The 18,186-nt window shown below is 38.6% G+C and overlaps 1 protein-coding gene across 1 annotated transcript in view; it reads right to left on the minus strand.

Annotated features, from left to right (window-relative positions):
• Window positions 1-241: 241 nt before the first annotated feature.
• Window positions 242-18,186, minus strand: part of TMEM245 (transmembrane protein 245) — an 85,061-nt gene continuing 67,116 nt past the window's right edge. Inside the window, exons 15-18 of the mRNA XM_035550500.2 lie at window positions 7,158-7,258; window positions 5,064-5,238; window positions 2,220-2,414; window positions 242-1,235 (exon numbers count right to left, since the gene is read on the minus strand). Coding sequence (XP_035406393.1) covers window positions 1,190-1,235; window positions 2,220-2,414; window positions 5,064-5,238; window positions 7,158-7,258 — 517 coding nt within the window. The 3' untranslated portion in view covers window positions 242-1,189. The remainder of the gene's footprint in view (window positions 1,236-2,219; window positions 2,415-5,063; window positions 5,239-7,157; window positions 7,259-18,186) is intronic.

Here is an 18,186-nt window from a genome sequence, read left to right on the forward strand (position 1 = left end):
ATGGTATAAAGATCCATTGTGTCAAAGTATTTCAACAAGCAATACGAAAGGCCTTAAATGTCACCAAAACTGCAATTTAAGCAGAATTACATATGGAAGAAAAACGCTAAAGTAGTTTGCTTCTGTGACCTAGGCAATGCACTGTTTCAGAAATTTAAGAACTCTGCCTAACTTTCTAAGATATTTGGCCAGAGGCATACAAGGGAAAAAGCAAACAAACAAACAAACAAACAAAAGGAACTAAACAAACCAAAGCCTGTATTCTTTTCCCTTCCTCTTTAGAAATAAACTTGTATTTGTTTGAGAAGTAAATGGCACTCAGTCACAGCATTTGAAAAACAACATACGACAATCCCCATTCAAGCTCTTCCTATTATTGGAAGGAGACATGACAATTGTACGTTACCTCTGATTGAAAACATTTACGGCCTTTGATTAAATTTAGTTGACAAGATGACTCCACTGGGATGGTGAACAGACAGCAAAATACTATCAGATTTAAACTATTTAAACAAGTCCTCCTATTTCAGTATGAGGAAAACCCACATTTTACAATCTGTATGTCTACTAATTTCAGGAAGATATTAGAAATACCTGTCTCCAACAACAATAAATTTCAGTGCTTATAAGAGGAAAAGATTTAAGTGTACTTATGAGTTATTGGTGATGATTAAAGCCTTTAAAGAAATACTTTGAGGAGCAGCAAACAAACAGTATTCAATCTTCATTCAACAATCAGTGGTTTACATCTCTGTTGCCACCAGATGAACGGAAAATAAATATTTTGGAATTAGCTTTCTGTAAATCTACTACAATTTAGTAACGCAAATAACCCAATAAATAAAAACCAAGTTAGTTATTTCAGCAGATAACAACTCCAGTGGATATACCTGTCCTCTTAGCCATCCTTTTTATGAAGATAGAAAGTCTACAAAGGCGGCAGTGGAACTGTGTGTTAGTATGCAAAGCCATGGAAGTAGACTTCTTTCCTCTCTCGAAGAAGCAAAGTGCACAATAATGTAAGGCCAGCAGTAATTTGGGAAGTGGTTTCTCCTAACGCCCAAACTATGCTTCCCCGTGAGCTATCCCTAGGTTCAGCTGGAAAGGGACAGAAGGCCATGGCTGTTGTGAACTCAAGACAGAAGAGAATGATTCTCTCGTGTCGAATAGGTGCAGCACAGCAACGTCATCATTCGGCAGCCATTTTTGTCTCCTCAGGACTCTCTCTAGGTGACCTGGAAAAAATTAAAAAGATTCATTTTTTCTGAGTGACTGCAAATGTCTAATTTCCTACAAATGAAACAGGGAAAAAACACATGCAAATTTTTGTGCATACTGCAGGCAGCGCTATGTGTAGTATATGGAAAGTCTAGGAGCATAAGTTCCACAAGTCAGAGACTACAGACAGGTCCAATTAGTGATTTTTTTCGTCAGATGAAAGATGACAACATTATTCATGTGAATGAAGCAAAGAATTGCTCACAAGCATAGAATCTCTTTAAGATATATGTATAATGAGCTAGCCTATATAATTAAACAAGACAGTAGAGACATTAAAATGCCTATTGTCATTAATAATTTCACAATATGATTTCCAACTCTAATTAAATATTCAGTTAGGAATTTATTCATCCCATTCCTTAGCTGTACAGTTTAAAAATACATTTCTATACTCCACATTTGGTAATTTCAATAAAGAGATTAATCAAGACCATACTTTTAATGGAATAATGGCATATAAAGGAATCTCATTCTTTTAAATTCAAGTATGTTTATTCATATTTTGCAGTATCGTAAAGTAACACAGCGCAATATCCGCAGCAAGTTCTCTTATTAAGGCCAATAAACACTATCAGATATCCATGAATAATAGTTTTACACGGGGAACAGGGGATGTTCAATTATATTCAAGCACAAAGGCAGCATGTGTATTATAAGATACAAAAGTATTGTCAATGAATACTCTAAAAGAGCCTTCTGTAAGAAGCTGAGAGACATTAAACAAACATTTCAAGTTTACAAATTCCAGTGAGCATTTTACAGTACTTTTTATTTCTAGAATACAGGATAGCTGAATCCTCTCTGAATACTTCAATACACGTGTATGAGTGCAGGCACACACGTACACAAACTCATGCACACATTCTCTATACCTATGTGTGTATACAGTGTTCCATGTAAAAACTTATCATGCATACATGCATACACTTAAAGCTTACCGGTAAATCTGTAATGGACACACTGCTTGTGATGGAGTGGGCACTGAATTCGTTGGACTAACTAACATGGCACTGTATATGTTGGAGGCAACCACAAGTATACAAAGTAGAATTGGTCCTATGATGGCTCCTTCTAGTCCCAGGTAATATGCTCCACCAGCTACTGCAAGACCTGTCAGGTAAGGGTGACCACCTCTGGAATTACAGCATGAGAAGGATAAAATTAAAGAACAAGCAACAATACTATTGATTATGAAATGTGGATTAATCACACAGTATCATTAAGCTTAAAAAGTGACATATATTTACAGATGCCTGTATTTAGAATAAACTGCTGTTTGAATGATTGCACAAGTATTCTAAGCTGCATTCTGTACTATATTTGTACAATATATCAAACAAAATTTATAGCACATAATGGTAGCAATATCTACAGTAGCTATTTTCTAGAGAACTGTTGGAAGAATCACAGAATCATTGAATGGTTTGGGTTGGAGGGGATCTTTAAAGATTACCGATTTCCTACACCCCTGCCAAAGTCAGGACACCTTCCAGGTTGCCCAAAGCCCCATCCAACCTGAACCTGGACACTACAAGGGATCTGAAGGAGTTAATGGTAAAAACATTTCCATTTCGAAAATGGAAAGATTACAAAGACTGTTCATGGTTTATGGTCAAGAACTGTTAAATTTTAAGACAGATGGCAACATTTACTATGTTGAAGCCCTGAGAAGAGACATTAATTTACACAACAATAGCAATTTACATTTCATCTTTCGAAGAACAGTTACCATATATCTTTTAGGAATTATACTAGAAAGCCTACAGTTGAAACTTAGCTTCCAATTTTTAGGAAGTTGCTCTAAATTCTGAGTGTAATGTAATACTAGCTGGTCATTTTAGAGCTCTGGCAGTTTCTGCCACATTTCTACCACAGTCCTGACTTCTACCCTGCTCCCACATTAGCAGTCCTTACCTTCATTACAGCTATGTACAGAATAAGATCACGAAATGTTGTGATTTATTACATCATACTCACCTCATAATCATGTCTTACCTAGATCAAATTTAACATACCGGTAGGGCCAAAGAGATTGTTTTTCTGAGAGGACAGACTTAACCTTAAAGTTTTATGTTGCTCCAACAGTAGACATGTGATTCATTTCTGAACCTTTAAAAATTTCTAATATTTTTTTCCAACACTCGCATCAGTTTTAAAGTTTTTTCTGGCTAGTTTGCTAAATCAAACAACAGATCACCTGATAAAACAGAGCTACAGTATAAACTTAATATATTTAGAAAACCTCACATAACCTAATTACAGCTATATCAAATAGAATTAACCTAATCTGCAAGGCAGCATGATGCTTACTGTTTTATGTAATGAAGAATACAATTTTGCTCCATCGTTAGAAAATCTATTCTTGCCACGTATATTTTCTGGACAGTGAACAGAGCCCACAACCCACAAAATCAAAAAATATATTTCAATAAGTAGAAGAGTTATTGGCTACTTAAATAGCTACTGGCCTTAAATTTATCCACAATTTATTGTTGAAAAAAACAATTTAATTTGATTGTACTTCACCTGTTAGCTTTAATTCACAGAAAATAACTAGTGTCACAGTCTATGAAAAAGATTATTAATATTGCTCATATTATCATAAGGTTCTCTCTGTTCAGTGTAACTATTTGGTGGACAAAAAAATGAATTTCTAACTTAACACAGCTGAAACAATGTCTTTATTCTACATTAATTCACTACAGTACAAATTAATACAAATGAAGGACTAGTTTCAGCATACAGCTATGTCTGGAGCATGAATTAAAGCAAAGACTGATTGAGCATTCACACCTTGTCATGAAAAGTTCTCAGTTAAAACAATTTACTAGGTTTGCTGCTGATGATTAAGCCTGAAGCAGTGACTAGAAGAGTACAACTTTTAACCTATATTGTACATGGTTGTGAACACGTCTTGCACATATGAACCTTGACTGTTCGTATCTTTGGCAGCTCTGTAAAACTTCTACATTTTCTAGTTTGAGTTCCACAATGGGATTTACAAGGTATTTCAGCAGTGTGACATGCCAGTCAACATTTCAGTAGCATTGCTAGTCCTCCAGGCACAACTGCAGATGTTGACTTTCTGTCTCCATAGTTTGGAGTTAGCTTTTTTTGTGTACAAACTCAAAGCTGAAACCAAGAGACACTTCAACTCAATACAGGCAGCCAGAAACCTAGCAAGATTTTTCCAGAAACCTGTGTTCAGCTCCAACAACAGGAAAACAGCTCTGGCTGCTGTCTCAGTAGAAGCCTCTCTCCAATTTCACACTTTCAGCTGTCTCAACGCATTTAAAGATCAATCAAAAATCAATAGATTTTCTACACTGGGGCACAGTGGCACAACACAAAGGCTGGCTTCAAAACAATCCTCAAAATTTTCATAGCTTATTTTGAAAAATTACAGGATTTTTGGGGGCTCCATAACTATCTCATGGATTTTCTGTTTGTTCTGCAGCATCATTTGGTGTTAGGTGATATGAAGGAGAATGCAAGACGTCATTAGTCAATGATCAGATAAATAATATAAGTTTACTTTACCAGCCAGAGCAGCTGAATTTATGACTGTGAATAAGTTCAAGACCTCTGAAATGACAAATTTCACAGAAAAGAGGCCTGGGAAAGTAATGGCACTTAGGTCAGTTTTACTGAGATATCACTACACCTACTCCTGTGCTTAAAGACTGTTATACATGCTTCATAAAGCATGTAAATTTAAAGCCATTGTTGTTCATTAATCATTTTTACAATACGTAAATTTAAAATATTTTCAGTATACTTACCCTGATATATCCGAATATATTGCTGTATCTACAAAATAGGTTGGCAACAGGTGAAAAACCAAGAGCAAAATGGCTTTGCATCCCTGTCCTTGCACAAGCCACAAGTCTAGGACTGCAGGGATTGCTGCCCAGTATGTCCCCAGAAATGGAACTGCTCCAAGGATTGCTGCTAATGCTAGAGCACACAGAAGCAGGGGTGAGAACAAGACCAGAGAAACATAAGTACAAAAACATTTACAGTTCAACTCTGACACTTTAGCCACACCAGTAGTCTCACTTCTATCAACTGTTGCAAACAAAACACTGAAGAGATAGCACATAAGGCTCTTACTGTTTTATAACTGTGGTCAAGGAAAGAAAGAACTATATTTAAGAAAATGGAACTATTCCCATACAGAAAAACTCCACCAGTTAATAGTCACAAAGAGTTACTTCCAATAGAGACACTGATTAAGAAAAAGTTGAAGTTATAATAATCATTCAAACTTCATGTAACCACGAAATTAGCAACGGTGTGCAAGAAAGCATACAAAAGGAAGTCTCAGTGAGGCACTGGAACAACCAGTATAATGTAAGTAGTACTGTGAGAAACCAGGTGATAAGAAAACCCTTGACTTCACGTATTTATGTCTGCACATAAATAAATATGTATCTGTGCAGACACACACGTGTCCACACAGGCATACAGCCTCCTGCTTATTCAAACACCCCTGGTAATCTCAAGTGATGTAGTACTGCTGTCATTCTAATTTAATGCAAAATGAATGAGCGCAATAGAAAAAAAAAAAAAAGAAAAAAAAAAAAAAAGGGTTTTGCTCCTTTTTGGTCTCATTAACCAAAAAGTAAAATCTAAGATTTTGAACGTAGCTGAAACAAAAAGAACGATTATATTTCTAAGTAGGTCTAATGACAACCAATACCTTTAAGATAGTTGTACTTTATGATACAGAGGTTTTCTATTGCAAGATATTATATGATATTTTTTCTGTTGCTTTATAGCTTCCCTTTTTGTTCCCTAGTACATGAAGGTACAACTGCTGTTTTTGTTGTTGTGTTGTTGTTGTTGTTTGTTTGTTGTTGTTGTTTACATGGGAATAGGGGGAAAAGAAGAACAGGGAGATTTTTCAGTGAAAACTGTTCAGCCATTCCAAAGCTAGAACTTAGAGAGTAACAGAAACCAGAGGCTGGTAATACAGTCAGGCAACAGCATTGATAATAGGAAGCATGCCTCTATTGTGCATTTTCATGATACCATATCTTCCTGCATTTAGGCATCCTGAAAAAACAGCACTTGTCAATTACAGAGGAAACAAAAGCCAAGACATGCAGAATGAAGTTAAAACCTAGAAAGACTTGGACTGAACAGAAGGGGGAAAGAATTACAGCCAGCAAAATAAACAGAAGTAAAATAGCTGGCTGGGGATGTGTTGTGAAAACAGAAAAAGGTAAATAAAGCTAAGGAGGTAAGACAGAAATCAGGGACTTCTCTCCACCCTACTCGTGGTCATCTTGAAACATGCCTGGAATAAGTTTTCAGCAGCACTACATAAATTCACAGCTGGATCTAAAGATTTTGAAATAAGAGCTATGACAAGCTGTACAGTCTTCATGGAATAATTAGATCTATGGTAGTTTAAATTAAACTTGGAGGAATCAGTTAATGCTAAGAAGCTCTTTGGAACTCCAATGCATCATACAAAAGTATTAAACTTGTCAAAGTATATTTCCAAGTCTGGTTTGAACAATAAACGGGAAATGAAAATGAGGTTTCATATTGAATGGGGAATAAAGAAAAAAATAACTGAATAGCTACTTTCTGCGTTCATACCATATACTGAGTCCACCAACAGCCTCAGGTGTCATGATTGGAAAAAAAAAAAAAAGTACCCAATTTTGTAATTAGAAGCTGTATTAAGACCATTGCACAAATCAACCACATTAAGGTTACTTACACAACTTCAATTCTGAGAGTTGACAGATTCTAATATAATCTCTAAAAATAACATTGGGACTAATCTAATCATTTAATCCTACTGTCCTTGTGTAATTACGTAATATTACCTATGAATAGATTATAATTATTCAAATTCTTACCAGATGGTATGAAGACTATATTAATCCCAAATATAGTGTGAGTCAGCCATGTGTAGAGTCCATAGAACCCAGCCATTTTGAGGGAAGCATCAAATACACCTCTAAAACGATCAAAGAAACTCTGTTAAATGTTATTGGCAGTACGATTCTGGGAACTATAAATCTTTACATGTATGTTAAAATACAAGGTAGTTTGATAAACTGCTAAGCCGTTAGTGCCACAAATTACACAACTGAAATTATAACCCTTTTGCATGTGTTCCCTATGAAAAGGACAATTATCCATTGTATTTATCATATAAGCCATCTATAGGAGAAAAAATAAACAAAAAATAGACTGGTTTTTACTGCACAGTGGGTTCCTGGGATAAACTTCTGGAAAGAAACTGCCCAGGCATCTAAAAAAGAAATATATCTATGAGAAGCAGTACCTTTCTATGCACGAACTACTTTGTCCTTTTCTATTTCTACCTCTTCATACATTTTCTTTCTCTCTTCACATTTCTCTACCTGCTTATTCTCAATGGATTAAAACCACTGGTCCAAGAACTGAAATAGGCTGCTTAAGCTCTTACTTTCCTACATATCTACAAGACTTTCCAGATGAAAATAATTCAGCACCTCATATTTATTACTGAGTTTTAGTCTCAGTATCTTTATTTTCATAGCTTTTAGGTTGCTTACTAGGTTACACAGATAAAAAGCAAATAAAAAGTCTTGTAATCTAATTAAATCCTGGTGAATGTATATCCAGCTCACTGGCCACAAAACAAGGTACTCTTCTGTTAAGTGTCACCACAGCTTCATGAGACAGCAAACAGGCAGCTAAGTGTTGTATCCTTTTCACAGCACTAGCACACACACGCAAGTGAAATGTCACGCAACTGAAATGAAAACTTGTGCCTTCAGACTACAGTCACAAAAGCCACACTCCAAAATTTGTGTATCTCACCACTGCATTATGCTAGTTGTTCACTCTTGTTTGAGAAGGACACTGAGGTTCTTGGCTTGGATCTGAGCAACCAAAATATCCCTACCAACTCTAAATTCCTCCTCTCAGAAAAGCCTTAACAGTTACGTCATTGCAGAACTGGTGTCACACACACCCTCTTAGCAAAGATAAATGCAGTGTGTTGATGTTAACTTCCAGTTTACGTTTTATGCTTTTGTACACTGCTTGTATCTTTACAGTTTTGGGAGCACTGGAAGGAGGGCAGAGAAGATGACACGTAACTGAGGTCCTGTAGCCAGACGATTAGCTGGAAGGCTGTCTCCGCACCTTGAGGAGGAACACAGTCTGCACAGAAAACATCCCTTTCTGGAACTAACCGCTCCAAGAACACAATTTCGTTCCTCTGTTGAGTTGATAAAACCTTGTAGAAGAGGAACACTCTCAGCACTCTCAACCACCAGGTAGAATCTTCCAACTACCACCAAGAACTCCAGGACTCCCAGCTTTTGCTTCTTTGGGCTCCCTTCTCATTATTATTCCCAGGAAACGTTTGCATATTTTTGCCCTCCTTTCCCACCTAAAGGCACACCGTAATTCCCAAATGACTGCTGAACCAAAATTGCCTTATTCAAAACTCATCCACTGGAAGTGAGGAGTGCATAATAAACCTTGTACATCCACACGGTTGTTAAAATAAATGCGAGATTCTCTTAACAGACTAACTAGAAACAGCTGTTGTCAGCCATTTTCCCGGAAAATGGAGGGAAAAGTGTATATATAAAAAAGAAAGCTTTACAGAATGACTTGAAATAACAAATCCAGCCTTTGACAGACAAATATTATGAGGTACTTGAAGAAGGGGAAGGAGTGTTTATGAATATGTGGGGCCTCAGTGAAGAGAGCCCGAATACCTCACAGTTTAAAAAAGCTTCTATAATATTAAAATGGGAAGTTACAGACCAAAATCTATATAATCTGCAGATTTTGAGGAGTGAAATACTTTTTAGTATTTTAGCTATATGAGAAGTAAGCGTCTGGTGTAATAAAAATTGAGGAGAGAGGAGAAAAGTTCCCAAAACCAAAGCCACAGCAAGAACACTAAATACAAGTTTGCACTAAAAACTCTGGATGGTTTCATACTTCAGCTGCTCAAAAGCCTGATTCTTCTGTATTTTCTGTGGCATTTAATTCATGTCAGCTCCTTCAGAGGATATCAAAGCAGTAGAATGTTTTCGTAACAAGAACCTGTTTATTGAAACTGATTCTGTCAACCATCACACAGAAGTGGAAAAAAATAACCTGTCAACATTTTATTTAAGGACACTTCACAAAAAAGGGGGCTAAATACTACCTGCAAGTTATCTGTGGTTGTATTTTAAGAATTTAGAACATGAACAGTTCCAACGGGGTCTTCTGCAATGAGAGCCTCAAGGCAGCTGGTGGGATGAAGTGCTAGCTGTGCAGCAATGATCATGACGGTGCAGCAAAAAACACTTCTCCTGGCTGCAGTAAGCATACATTTGTTCCCACTAAAGCCATATGCTTTTGTCAAGCCAACCTCCTCAGCCTTGTTGGTCTCTTAAATCTTAGGCTTGTCCCATAGAAACCTCACAATTACTGAAACTCTCATGGGTGACAGAGTTTTCAACTTTTTTAATGCAGTTCACCACATCCTTCCAAAACCAACCCAACCCGAAAAAAACACAATCAAAACAACCAAAATCCAGAACAATTTAACAATTTGGATTGTTAGAAGAAAATACAACATCTAAATATTTAATAGCATGTATGAGAACCCAGGTTTCAATATGCTGTAATTAAATTTTCAAGTAAATCCCCTTCCTTTCAATCAAACAGGAACCATGGCACAAATGTATTTCAGTTGTCAAAAATGTTTTAAAATTGCCCTTGAAGTATCTCCTTATTTTGCCTGTAAAAATGTTTTCTGTGCTGTAGAAGAAAAAAGTAGGTCTTAACTTCTACGAGCATGCCCCCAAACTACCTTCGAGTATACAGGAGACAAGGCAGAATCCTGGCTTGAGGCAGGCATCTGAAGTATCAACTTCATTTGAAATTAAAATACCCATCTACAACTACAGGACAGACTTAGTGTTGAAACAAGCAGTCATTTCAGACTTCCCCCCAGAGACTACAGAAGACGGGCTAAAGTCTTATTACGGTAGCTACAAAAAGAAACCAATAAACACACAGAAGAATGATCTGAATGGCCAAAAATAATTGCTGTGAATTTAACCATCTCAGGGGACAGCTGCAAATCTATTTCTCATTCACAAGAAAGCATCCAAAACTAATCCCAAACTAAAACTAATTCTACCCCTCTATTTAGGCAGCTTTCTGCACATTCCACTTCAGACAAGGGTTGTTTCTATCCTCAGATGAATTTTATTCAAATCTAAGTTCCAAGTTCAGACATGTCTTTTGCTGATGTAATCATGCAACTTGTAAGAAAACTTTATATTGTAAATCCATTTCTCGTTACAGATCCAGTAACAGAATAACAAGAAAGTTAATCATGAACCAACACATATGTCCTAGTCTGATGTCATTCTGCAACCTGACGAAATGCATTACGGTTACTGAAGTCTGTAGATGATGTCATGCAGTTGGGAAGAGCTGCAGTAATTTAAGGGCACAGATCACAAAACAAAGTGGCCCTGAAAAATTAAAAAGCCACCTTAAAAAATGCAGTTCAACCAGGAAAAAAAGTAGCGTATTTCGATAGCAAAAAATAAAAAATAAAAATAAAAAATCAGGTGTAACTAGAATATGTGGAATTGCCAGTAGCCCTGCGTAAAGAGACAGTGGTTACAAGGGATTATCAGCAAATCTATATTATGTTAATGCACAAAAAGAGAACTTCATATGATCCCCATATACATTAGTGATGTCTATGAAATTGTTACCTCCAGTAACAACTTCAGGTAGTAATGCCTAGGCATCAGCTGCAAGACTGTTGCACATACTGATTTACTGATGTTTCAAGAAAAATGTGTGGATGTGATTCATAGTGGAAAGTGGTAAGAATGATGAGCAGTGCAGAACGGGTGACTTTTGATTGAAGATACCACTGGAAAGGATACCACCAGAGAAGAAAAATTTGAGGAAAAGACAAAAGATACCAAAGACAGCTGCAAAGTCAAAGTGCTTTTTCTTCCCCACCATGGGCTGGAGAAAAAGGAGCACTTGAACTAGAAAAAGAAGGGTTTAAATTAGATGTTGGTTTAAAAGCTCTTCCTACGTAGGTCAGGGCAGTTCACCACCAAGTTTTCACAAACAGGTTACAGATGTGGGGTGCAAGCTGCTGGGACTGAGGCACAAATCCATGTGTCCCATATGTGTCACAACAGGTCTGCAATGCAGTGCTATGGCGGGCAAGAAGCATATACCTCTAAATGGCTGCATAGTAGTGCAACATCTCTCCAGCTCCTTGCATCTAGCACACAAAACTAATAAGCTGAAAGGAGAAGGCATCGCAGAGTGCTGAGGACCTGTGAGGTGCCAGTAGTGAAGCAGTAAGTGTGAGGAGACAACCTAACTGTATTCTCCTTCTATCAGGAAAATTAATAATCCTATTTTAAAGACTCTAGAAATTCATATTCATTGTAGCTCATGGTTATGGCAGCTCAAAACACTGACCAGAAACTTCATAAACTGCATACTTCAGCTATTCTGCATCTGTCATACCTGATCTTAAAGATCATGTATGCTAGTGCAAAACACTGAATGAATCACCATCAGTACAAAGCATACCTTCCTGGTTAAACTATGACAGTAAATAAATTTCTTTTCTTATTATGTTATTGGTTTACGCACAACTTCCTTTTAGACACAAGAGCAATTCTATGTTTTAGAAATCAGAAAATCCAATTGCTTTTCATATCTCACTTTGGCATTGTATCTGGATGAGCAAGAGTTGTCATCTGCAAACATGTAATTTATAAGCATTTCAAGCAATTTGGTGTAGGGCACATTTAGACATATGGATTTTATTTTACTGAGTTTTGAAAAGCATGTAACTGACAAAAAAACAGAGAAATGTGGGTCACACTTCACATTACTCAGATTATAAATGAAGAAACTTCTGTCAAATTGTCAAATGTTTCTACACAACTGGCCTATATTTGTTTTTCAGTTATTTCTACTTCACTGAAAAAATCAGGAATTTGCTTTTAAATTTCACAAGAGACACCTTTTAATTTTACGGGTTGGTAGGGGGGTCAATTTTTTTAGAGGATTTTGTCTATTTTTACTGATTTATTTTTACTGATTTATTTCTACTGGAATTTACATTCAATGTATGCTTGCCTACTAAAATAAACAGATGAATTCCGGTGCACTTCACAGAGCCTACAGGTAAGGTCTGTTTATCATTACTAACATAGTGAACTGGCTTCCATATGAAGACTTCCAAAAATTTCAACCTACTCCTGTAACAATCCCAGTTTAAAGGAAAGAGGCAGAAGAACGAAGGCTCCTGGGATGCAGAACATACCCCAAGCTTCAACTCAAGAGCGTTATTTTTTTGACCTCAGAGTTCCTTTGATTTTCTCCCTCTTCCCAGAGCACTGAGGGAAAGAATGTATGGGCTGAAATGACGAGAATCAGAGTTTCCAGAAAGATTATATAAAGAATACAGTAAGCTCAGAAGAGAGATTTAGTGGTTACTGTTCTAAGGGGCATAAAACTAAAAAATGGATAAAAGTCACATTTGTCTTTGAAACAATTTGCAAGAATTAGCGTTTCCCTAAATACTTTACAAAACATCTGATGACATAAATTGGTTTACAATGTGATTACAATGCAAGTTTTATAACAAGAACACCCTAAGCTAAGAATACTATTAGAAAAAGACAATTTCACTCCATAATCATCACCTTTAACACCACTTTTGGTATTTTCCCATATTCTCTAAGTACAAGGGTTGCACTGTGTCTTTGTGGCAACATCTTCCTCTACACAAACCTGACTAATTCAAATGATACTTTAGGAAATTCCAGGTATTCAATTTCTGTTGAGAATACACCTTTTACAACTTCCAAGTAGAGGGTTCAAGGTATAAATGCGAATGCAAGCATTACAAACTTCACAGCACAGTTTCCCAATTTATTTCTTCCTACCGTAAGAAGAGATCCCACCCGTTTCCCTGTTCTCAATCATTCATTTCTGCTCCAGACCACCCCTCCTCTGGGTACTTGCCAGCACGGATGCTAAGTGCCACAATGGTGCAAACAAGACCAGGGAACAGATCTGCTTGCCAATGATCTCAGTTAATAACTGCTTTTTGCTGGGGAACTTCCAACTAAGTAGCTCAGCTCTAGACCCCATCCAACTCATAGAGCCAGCACACTCGTAACTGGCAGGGCAGGAGATCTTTGTACAACAGAGAACTTACTTATCCCAAATGAAACAGAGGAGCTGTTGACTCCCTTGATGGTGAAATGGCCTTGCAAAGAGATCCTGACAAATGAGAGGGCTGGGCAATCACCAACTGTAGGAAGTTTAACAAGAGCAAGTGCTGGATTCTGCACCTGGGACAGGGCAACCTCGGCTATATGTACAGACTGGGGGATGAGAGGCTGGAAAGCAATCCTACAGAATGGGACTTGGGAGTTCTGGTTGACAGCAAGTTGAACGTGAGCCAACAGTGTGCCCTGGCAGCCAAAAAGGGCCAGCCATGTCCTGGGGTGCATCAAGCATGGCATTGCTAGTCGGTCGAGGGAAGGGATTGTCCTGCTCTGCTCTGCACTGCTGTAGCCTCACCTTGAGTACTGTGTGCAGTTCTGGGCACCACAGTATAAACAGGACATAGAGTTATTAAAGAGTGTCCAAAGGAGGGCTACAAAGATGGTGAAGGGTCTGGAGGGCAAGACATATGAGGAGCAGCTGAGGTCCCTTGGTTTGTTCAGCCCAGCAGAGGAAGCTGAGGGGAGGCCTCATGGCGGCCTGCAGCTCCCTCACGAGGGGAGCGGAGGGGCAGGCGCTGAGCTCTGCTCTCTGGGGACAGCGACAGGACCCGAGAGAACGGCATGGAGCTGGGACAGGGGAGGCTCAGGCTGGGTGCTAGGAAAATGTCCTGCACCCCAGAGGGTAGTAGGGCACTGGGACAGGCTCCCCAGGGCAGTGGGCACAGCACCGAGCCTGATGGAGTTCAAGGAGTGTTTGGACAATGCTCGCAGACATAGGGTTTGGTTCGTAGGTGGTCTTGTCCGGAGTCAGGAGTTGGGCTCGATGATCCTTGTGGCCCCCTTACAACCCAGGATATTCTGTGATTCTACAAAACCAACAACAGCTGTCCTATAGATTGAAAACCAAGTAACTCTTTCTTCTCTCAAATACCACCAAGACTGATTGCAAAAGACAAGCTACCAGTGACAATAAAAGGATAGCTATTATCTTAAAAAAGGACTTAAGTATTTTTCTTTCACAGCGATCTCCAAAATTTCTAGAGATCATTGACAGAACAAGATCCTGTACAATGAAGAATGAATTCCAAGTGCCAGGACTTAAAGAAGTCCTTTTCCAAAAAGCTCATAAGCCTTTCTTTTGCTCTCCTTAAGGGTCCTGTTCTTTTAGGGATAAAAAAGACCCTCATTATTTTTCAGTTTCAAATTACACGTAAGAACAAGCCAAGAGTGGCAAGATATACTACAGCTGCAAGTAAAGGAGAAGTGGCAGTAAGTATTCTTTTGACAGAGTTCATCTCCAGAGCAATATAAATGTGAAAATAATTTTCAGAGATGACTCCATGAAATAATTTCAACAAATTTGCTGTTGAAGTAAGTTTCTCCTTAGGAATGATGCAACTGATCAAAGAAAGGTAATCGCTCCAACATATGGAGACTAGCAATCCCACTAATCAGACAAAGTGATATAGACTTGAACAAAGCATAGGTCCTTGAGATAGAATAATCAGCACAAACTTCACACAACTCAAGGCAGGACACTGCAGTGGCTGTACCTAAATTTCAGACTTTTAAACAGTGGGAACTAGTCTGAGAAATACATCAGCAAACAGGCTGTCTAACAAAGAAACAGGTCTACATTCTCTAAGAACAACTAACATGTAGTCCAACTTGTAAGACATGCTACATCTAATTATTTCTTCTTTCAAAATTCAAAAGATTTTTGGAATATTTTTGAATGGCCATTTGGGCCTGTTTTAGCCATATATACCACATAAACTTACAAAGATTCTTCCAAACAGCACATCTGAAAACAGCAGCTATTTCTGAATTAACTATTTCTAAGGTTTCCAGATTTTTACCACAAGCAGATCACGATGGTTACTAAGTGCAAGACCTATCTACTCTTAAAAAGGCTTTTGGGACAAAACATACAAAAACCCACACTAGTTTGGACCAAAGGACTGTCTAGCCAGTGTCTTATTTACAGTAGGAGCTAGCAGCAGACACTAAGAGAACAACAGAAATAGGAAAACATATTTAACAGCCCCAGTGAACATTTTTCCAACATCTGTTTCCACCTCTGGGGATATCATGAACCTCATACAGGCTATCTATCTAGGAATCCTAAATTAATATGTGTTCTTAACTCTGTCCAGCCCGTTATCCCCCCCAAAAATCTATGCAGAGTTCCTTCAACTCTGACTTTCTTTGGCAAGATATTCCCCATGCCTGTTGTATTAAACCACATACCTTTGTTATTTTTAAAAATGTCTCCTGCTTGCTTTTTTGATGGCCCTGAGATTTTATGCCGGAAGAGACCATGAAAAGTCCAACCCCAGTCACCCTTTGCATGCCAGGTCTGATTCTGTAGACCTCAAATGTGTAACAGGCTTTTTCCACGCCAAAGAATCCTAACCTACTTAGTTATTCCCCACACAGAAACTGGTGCAAATCTTCATTCCTCTGATCAGCCCTGTTGCCCTTCTAGCTTTCTGAGATGCAGGAACCACAATGGCACACAATAATTCAGGGCTTAGGCCAACCACAGATTCATACAATGGAATAATATTCTCTGTCTTTTGTAACAAAACATTTCATCTACCTTGCAGATACCTTTAGATATTACCAAACACAGACCTAGCATGCGTACTTGAAAATAGAGTTCCCAAGCAGTAACAGTCAGCACAGAGGCCAATGGTCTGCGAGTGAAGTTAGGACTGTTTTTCACCCACATACATCACTCTCATCTATGCTGCATTTCATCATTTTATCCCCCAGACACTGCTGTCTTCTGAGATTGTCTGCAATCCTGCTGCAGTTCTACCATCAGCTTTCATCCTTAATAGTTTTGCAACATCAGTAAGATGTCCCTCTCTGCTTCTTTCATAGGATGTTTATGAACAGGTGGAACAGTAGAGGTGAGGTACCTATCTTGATAGTGTCATTCACTTCTGCCTTCTGTTTCTTATTTTTTTAATCAATTATTTACCTGCGCAGAAACCTTCTCTATTATCACTACTTCATCACCACAAGTCTTGGAAAAGAGATGCTGTCAAAGACCTTTATGACACTTCAGCAGAAAATAACAGCCCAATTGACATTATGGCCTTGTCTGCTGAGCACTTCAAAAAAGAATAAGGCAGAACTTCTCTCTGTGAAACTAAATCATATTCACCGGGTGCTGGTACTTCCTTAACTATAGTTCCTGTCCTGGTTTTGGCTGGGATAGTGTTATTTTCTTCACAGTATGAGCCTCTGTTTTGGATTTGGGGTGACAATATTGCTGATCACACCTCGATGGTGTAGTTGTGGCAGAGCAGCGCATACCCAGAGCCAAGGGCTTTTTGGCTTCTCGTGCTGCCCTGCCAGCAAGGAGGCTGGGGGTGCAGCAGGAGCTGGGAGGGGACAGAGCCCGGACAGGTGACCCAGACTGGCCAAAGGGATATTCCAGACCATACGGCATCGTGCTGAGCAATAAAAAAAATGGGGGAAAAAAGGAGGAAGAGAGGGATGTTCAGAGTCATGCATGATGAGCCCTGCTTTCCTGGAAGTGGCTGAACGCCTGCCTGCCGATGGGAAGTAGTGAATGGATTTCTTGATTTCCTTTGCTTGTGTGTGCGGCTTTTGCCTTACCTTGTGAACTGCCTTTATCTCAACCCATGAGTTCTCACACTTTTACCGTTCCAATTCTCCCTCCCATCCTGATGTTGGGGATGGAGCAAGTTGGTGCTGAGATGCCTGCTGGGGTTAAACCACAACAGCCCTACTGGTTCTGGTGTCTGACTTCCACATCTGTATGTCCTGGGTTCCCTGGATCATTGTTTGTTTTTTTTTTTTAATTCCATCTTTGAGTTTTCTTTGGTGAGTATCATTTGCTCTCAGCAACTTGCTATTGCTCAATTTTGTACATTTCTGTTACAACCTCTTCTGAAAGATTATGCTGCAGCTCTCACCCAAGCATGGCTTTACAGCATGACTCCCTCCACTTGTCTTCACAGCAAAGAAAGCAGCATTTGACCTTACCTCCCACCTCCCACCGCCCCAACAGCCTGCAGCAGCCTTACCACTGCGTACTCCTTTGACACGCCTCACCATCCCTTAGCCTCTCTGAGTGCTTTCTGGTCCTGGTGCACAGGAATTTTGGTTTAGTAGCACTTGGGGGAGCTTTGAGCAAATCGAACTCTCTTCTCCCCCTTTCTTTTCAGCTTATTTATATCTGCAAGACTTTATGGTCCTTCTGTTTTCTTGATTTAGCTAAAACTTCAGCTTTTTTCAAGTATTTTCTCATTTCCTGTGACCTTTGTTACTTTGATGTTTACCCATGCAGGCTTCCTTTAGCTTTACCCAAGCCTTCCTTAACAGCTAGCATTCACTGGCATTGTGCATTGAACACCACACAACTTGAAAGGATTTATGTTTTAGAAACCCCTTTTAGCTTCAAAAAATTCATGAATGAGAGCAACAGCTAGCTGGACTCAATAAAGCTCAAGATCCATTCCAGTTTTATCTTAAGATACTCCCAGTCTGTTCAGATTATTACTATTATAAATTTATGAATCACAAGCACCAATTTGATTGCTTATGCAGAGACTAAGTAGTGGGTTGACTTAATAGTTCAATCTAAAATGACAATAAAGCAAAAAACTAGAGC

This window comes from Cygnus atratus, chromosome 2 (assembly GCF_013377495.2).
Source record: "Cygnus atratus isolate AKBS03 ecotype Queensland, Australia chromosome 2, CAtr_DNAZoo_HiC_assembly, whole genome shotgun sequence".
Lineage (NCBI taxonomy): Eukaryota > Metazoa > Chordata > Aves > Anseriformes > Anatidae > Cygnus > Cygnus atratus.